The sequence below is a fragment of the Neopelma chrysocephalum genome, unplaced genomic scaffold (assembly GCF_003984885.1).
Source record: "Neopelma chrysocephalum unplaced genomic scaffold, ASM398488v2 Primary Assembly neopelma1_69, whole genome shotgun sequence".
Lineage (NCBI taxonomy): Eukaryota > Metazoa > Chordata > Aves > Passeriformes > Pipridae > Neopelma > Neopelma chrysocephalum.
The window spans coordinates 2,551,813-2,557,812 of record NW_020897729.1 but is presented as its reverse complement, the minus strand read 5'-3'; the positions used below and the strand labels follow the sequence as shown (position 1 = coordinate 2,557,812).

Genomic DNA, 6,000 nt, shown 5'->3' with positions numbered 1-6,000 from the left:
CAGCGGCTCGGGACGTTCAACCGCTGCCGGGCGGGCAGTAACCAGGCCCGCGGTGGCTTCTCGCCCCACCGAGGTCTCCAGGGCATTGAGTGACCCCCCGCTCCCCGGCACGGCCCGTCCCCCGGCGGCTCCACCGCGGCGCCCTCGAGCCCGGCCGAGGCATCCCGGCCACCGCTGCGCACCCACCCCTGAATGCGGGAGGGCGCTACCTGATTGGCCGGCCGCGCTGTCACTCCAGTGCCAGAAGGAGGGGCGGAGAGCTGACGGCAGCGGGTGATTGGCCATGGCGGCGGCGGGCGGCCGCTGGGGTTGGCTGCGCCGGGCAGTGGCGGGTGCGCGGGAGGGAGGGGCGGGGGGTCCTGAGGCGCCGCTGTCACCACCGCGCTCCCGCCAGGCCCGGCCCAGCCCCGTCCGCCCGCCCGCGGCGCGGCAGGACCATGTCGGCCACGGACGAGCGGGCCAAGGAGATCCTCCGCGGCTTCAAGCTGTATCCTCCGCGCGGGGGGCCGCGAAGCGGGGCGGGAGGGGCCGGGAATCGCCGCCCCGCTGTGGCGAGGGCCCTGGGGCGGGAGGCGGGTTGCCATGGAAACGCAGTGGTTCTCAATGGCGTCCGCCGGCGGCGGAGAGGGTTGGGGGGTCCCGCAGGACTGGGACCGGCTCTGGGCCGGCTGGGGAGCGGGGGCGGGGAAGGAGCCCCCGGAGGCCGGGCCGGGGTCCCGTCCCTGCCCCGGGGGGCGGAGGGGTGGGGGGTCCCCGCGGCCGTAGCGGCGGCGGCCACCGCCCCCCTGGCCCTCACCCCGGGCTGACAGGGCTGGGCCGGGGGCGGCGGCCCCGGGCAGCGGGAGCCCCCCGCCCGCAGCCAGGACAGCTTTACAGAGGGCAGGTGGAGTAGCTCTGCGCCAGGAGGATCTGATCCCTTCCCTCTTAAGCACCTCTGTCTGGAAAGGAAATACCTGGTCGTCAGGTCCAGAAGCAACTAAACATCTTGTTCGTTGTCATACCGTGAGGTACTGGCACATGTGTTGGTCGTGCAGTGTCTTTTATTGCTAACGCTGACGTATTCTAGGTGTTAATGCCTTTCTGTGCAGCTCGTTTTGAAACTTTTCATGTTGTGGCTTTCAAAAAGCATTCTCATTTTATGTCTGTGTTATCTGAATATGGATTTAATGCTGATGAAGTGAGAGAGATATGAGCTTGGAAGAGGAGCGAGAGCCTGTGTGCACCCTTCCAACCCAGGATTTCAGTGAAGTGGAGAAAGGCTCAACCTAAAGGCCCATGTTCAAACTAAGGGTGGAAGATTATTTTACATGTGGTATATTTTACTGTAGTAAATTCTTCTAACCTTAGAAGGCAAAGGCAAGCTTGCTATCTTGACCTTTAGGCACAAGAAAATTGTTATGAGTTGGTTGGTTTGTATTTTCTTTTTTACAGTGAAAAGGACAGAAGTGGAGGGAACATCCTCTTTATCTAAACCTATTATTTCTAAACAGGGTGGTGGTTTTTTTTGTTCAGCGAGATGTTCATAATCTCTATGCCAGCTGTAGCAGGATCTGATTTTCTAGGTTGGATTTAGGCAGATAGCTGTTATCAAACTATAAGCAGATGCTTTTCTTAACTTTTTATAGAATCACTGCAGTCTCCCCCAGCTGTTACTGCTGCATCTGGTTCCTTTGCTTCTGCGCTGGCACTATTGGCAGCTCTTTGTATTTATGAAGATGCAGTATTTTAGCTGTCAAAACATAAATTAAAAACCTTTTGTGCTGGCAATTAGGAGAAGAATAAGCTTCTGACAAGACCAGACTAAGCTGTCAGTGGAAGTGAGGAGTGCCTGGAAAGTTAAGCCTAGGGAACAAACTTTGCATGCTTTTTGCATGTGTTTGTACATAGTCTTTGGTGGACAGCAGAATTTACATCAAGGCCTTTGTCCAACTTTGGATTAAATAACCCTTTTTGGTTTTTGTTGGCTTAAGCAGAAAATGCATTTTGGTCTTTGAGAGGAAGGATTTTAGACAACAAACTTTATGATATCAAGCAGCCATAGTGTGGCTTTATTAGGAGTACTCTGTAGTCTCTGTTGAATTGTCTCAAGTTTAGTCTTCCTTTGCTTGTCCTTGCAAAAAAAATTGATTTTACTTCTGACAGGACAGTTTTAGGCACAGCCTTGACATGTTTCTCCAAAAACATGCTTGAGTACTTTGATAGTTGCCACAGGGCCATGTAGTACAAAGTCTTACGAACAGGAAAGTTTGGAGAAGCATTTCATAACTGGAACTTTTAGCAAGTTGAAACAGTTGAAAACATCTATGTATGCCTTTGGTAATCCAGAAGAGTGGCTGAGCAGACATTCCTCATTTATGAGGAAGCCTTGAGACACCACACCATCCCCACAGGAAACTGCTCATGCCCAGCTGTGGCTCCCTGTAAGGCAGAGAGCAGCTCAGACTTCCCCTTCCTTGTCCGAGAACAGGCCTGTGTTCTGGGGACCATGGCATTTTAGAGGTGCTTCATCTTCCACCCACCCCACTGCTGTGTGCACTCATTTAATTAATAGAAAGGAAGAGAGAAATGTGTTCTGAAATACTGTTAAGTTTATACTTTGAGTACTTGAAAACTTTTTCCTCCACTCCCAAGAGGGAGGGAGTTCAACTCTACCAACTTAAGCACAGCCTGCAGTCTTGGCACTTCCAACTGAACTTGCTTTTAGCACAAGAAACGAGCACAGCAGTGCCCCCAGGGGCTGTGTGCATTGGATTCCTTGTGTGGCAAGATCAGTTGCTAGGGCAGAAAGCATCATTGAGGAAGCAGGCTCCCAAAATACTTGCTAACTTTAACACAGGAACAGGCACTCTAGCTGGATGTCCAGTTCACATTGAGTAATCAGTGTTTCCTCAAACAATTCTGTTTACTTGTGGTTCCTGAGAAGAGGTTAATTACAAGCTTTCCAACTGATTGGGACATGCTGCTGTGGAAATTAAATCATAGCCCAAATCCACCCTCTAATTTCAATGCAAAGATAGGCTTTCCTTCCTCTATGACACTAGTGCAGAAACATGTTGTGGCTAATGTCCCAAAATTCAAGCCAGAAACATTTGCTCCCTCTTCTAATGGATTTTGCTATTTTAAAAATCTTAAAACCAAAGGAAAAAATATTTGATGCTTGCCTGCAAATGAGGATATTGTACCTAATTACACTTGTCCTAAGAATTTTTATGGCACCATTTAAAACTGAACACTGACAGTCCAGTAAGTGTGGTGCAGAAAAATACTGATAGCAGACAGCAAACACTTGTCACTTCTTCAGAGACAGTATTTGTTAACAGAGCTTGTATGTTCATCAGCTCCCTGCTCTGAAGTCACTCACCTGGGCAGCAGTTGTTACACCCAACAGAATATCTACAGGTAGTTTAGTACTATGAAAATACAGTCGTGGTTTGACTATAAGCAACATCACTTCACTTGGTAACTGAAGTTCCATTCCTGTGAAGTATTAGCCAAGTCTTATTTCTGCAAGTATTTATGCACATCTGGTCCTGTGATCTCAACTGCATGAAATTAGATTATGCCTCTTTTCTCCGGAAGATGGGACAGTTACTCTGTCAAGCTACAGAACAGCATTTTACTTGACCCTCACTTACCCTTTCAGCACATTCTTCAGATCTCAGGCTGTCATTTTATCTGTAGAGTTAGTGTGTACTATTAAATGTACATATTTAGCATCTTTTATCATAAGATAAACTTACTTTATCATAAGAAAGTTACCCCAGTGATGTACTTCCCTAACAGGCAAAGCTCAGGGTTGTTGCTTTTTGATGGCTTCCCCCCAACAACTCCCTTGACAGTTTGTGGGTTGCCTGTGTACCTTTGTTCTGAGATGAACTAGCACAAAAATTTTTTTTCTACGCACTTAAGTTCACTAGAATGAGGACACTGTAGACAGTTGTCCTGTTTAATTTGGTCTGCCAGCATTTGGAAAGCATCCATGCTGTAGATTAGAAATATCCAGTCATGGCTTGCAACAGCAGATTCACATCCAGCTCTTGAGGGACCACAGTCCAACTTCTTTATGCGCTTCTTTCTGTGGTGTTTCAGCCAGAACAGCAAAGAGGAGAAAACCCAAAGGACTCAGTTGTTTCTCACAGCATGGTTGTAGTGCCATGTCTTGCTTCTCAACGTATGAGTAAGCACATCCGCTTTCTATTTTAAATCCTACAAGTCAAACAAGATATCACCTATTTTATTTGCTTCTGTACAGAGAAGTCTCATCAGAATGGGATCTCCATAGTGTTACTTGCCCTGTAAATATTTATTAGTTTTTAAGATAAGTTTTTCCATGAACTTCCATTTAAGGCCATGCAGTCTATCTTACTGTCCTTCAGAAGTCTCCTGAAACAAATTAATATGGTGAACATAAACATGAAGAGACAACATTAACTGTAGGTCAGAACAATTACAGGGTTATGAAACCAGTGCTTGTGGTCAGTATAAACATACACTCAGGCACTCCAACATTTGTAGGCAAAACTTTACATGTCAAAGGCTGGCCCACTTTCTGCAGTCCTCAAAGTTCCCTGTGCAGCATCCTCCTAGCTCGCAGTACCTTTTTCCAGTCTTCTCACCATTGTTTTTCTGTCTAGGAAATCTTTCTAGCAGAGCATTACCCTCTTAAAAAGATGGATAGAGCTGTAGTGAAAATACAATTACACCAGAAACCATTAAAAGCATCTTTGAACTCTATAGTACTCTGCAGACAGAGACTTCCAACTTCTGCCTGGTCTTCTGTACACACAGGAACTGTCCATCAATTCCTGGAATAGTCACTGAAGTTTTGAACTAGTTTGATGCAGCATTCTGAAGCTGAGAAATCTGTGGAAGCCACAACAAACTGAGTTTCCTATTTCCCTGTTAAACTGGTAGATCTTTAGCTGCTTATTCACTTGAAATGCTTATCTGTTGCAGTGTTTACAAAACTAACATGGTAGCAGCTTTAATTGGCTCAAAGATTTCCCTTTGTTTTGAGATTTCTTCTGTGCACTTCCTCAGATCTCACTCTGTTTAGACTTCTTGCAGTGGAATAGAAAGATGAACCCCCCAAATTCATGGGTTACAAGGAGACATTGGCCAGCTAAAAGAAGGAACAGAACTGCTTGGAAGCTGGGCCGTATGCTCTGTAGAGAACCAAAGCAGAACTTGCTTGTAGCTTGTGCTTATGCAGTTCTAAAACAGCCTGGAAAACATTAGTTTGTGCTTCCCCATCCATATTTCTGATTTTTAGAACCATCTTACTCTCTACAAAACTTACAATACTTTACAAGCAAGAGTTGTCCACGTTCCCAGTTAGTCTGACTGCAGAACAAGTTCCCACCGTGGCAGCATAGAGAGGTCTTTGTTTCAGAGGCCAGAGTTTCACAGAGAAGCTTTAGCCAGGTTGCAGTTGGTAGTTAAGTGTCACTGTGGTCAAGGTACCTTTCCCATATCAGAATTATTTCCAGCATTGACAGAACTTCTGCAGTATGCAATGATTTATAGTTCTGGCATGCTAAACACACACTCCTAATGCGTCTTATGACTGAGTCATGAGGTACACCTGCAGACAAAACAGGAGCAGTTTCACAAGATTTGGTTTTACCTGGCTGGTTCCTCAGTGAACACCAAAAAAACTTCATGTCTTCCTCTTGTTAACTTTCATTTGAAAAACTATAAATATTTAACTACACTTAACCTGTGATTTGCATTAACTTGATATCTGACTGAGTTACAGTCAGTTGTCTACGTGTCAGATATAACACAATACTTGTGTTGTGTTGGAAGTGGGGCTTTTGTGCCCTTGCCGTTGGAAGGGGCATCCAGAGCTCTACTGCCACAGGACACAGAGGAGTTGCCAGGTGCTACACAGAATACATCTGACGTCACCTTGAAAGTGTAAGTTGACATTGGTGTTCAGGTTTTTCTTTTCAATCAGCAATATTGCTCTAGCAATTTGTAGTTAGAATTTTATTTCTA

The 6,000-nt window shown here is 46.4% G+C and overlaps 1 protein-coding gene across 1 annotated transcript in view; it reads left to right on the top strand.

The window, feature by feature from the left end:
• Positions 1–345: 345 nt before the first annotated feature.
• The window catches only part of PDE6D (phosphodiesterase 6D), a 33,494-nt gene continuing 27,839 nt past the window's right edge, over positions 346–6,000 (top strand). Inside the window, exon 1 of the mRNA XM_027685799.1 lies at positions 346–487. Coding sequence (XP_027541600.1) covers positions 438–487 — 50 coding nt within the window. The 5' untranslated portion in view covers positions 346–437. The remainder of the gene's footprint in view (positions 488–6,000) is intronic.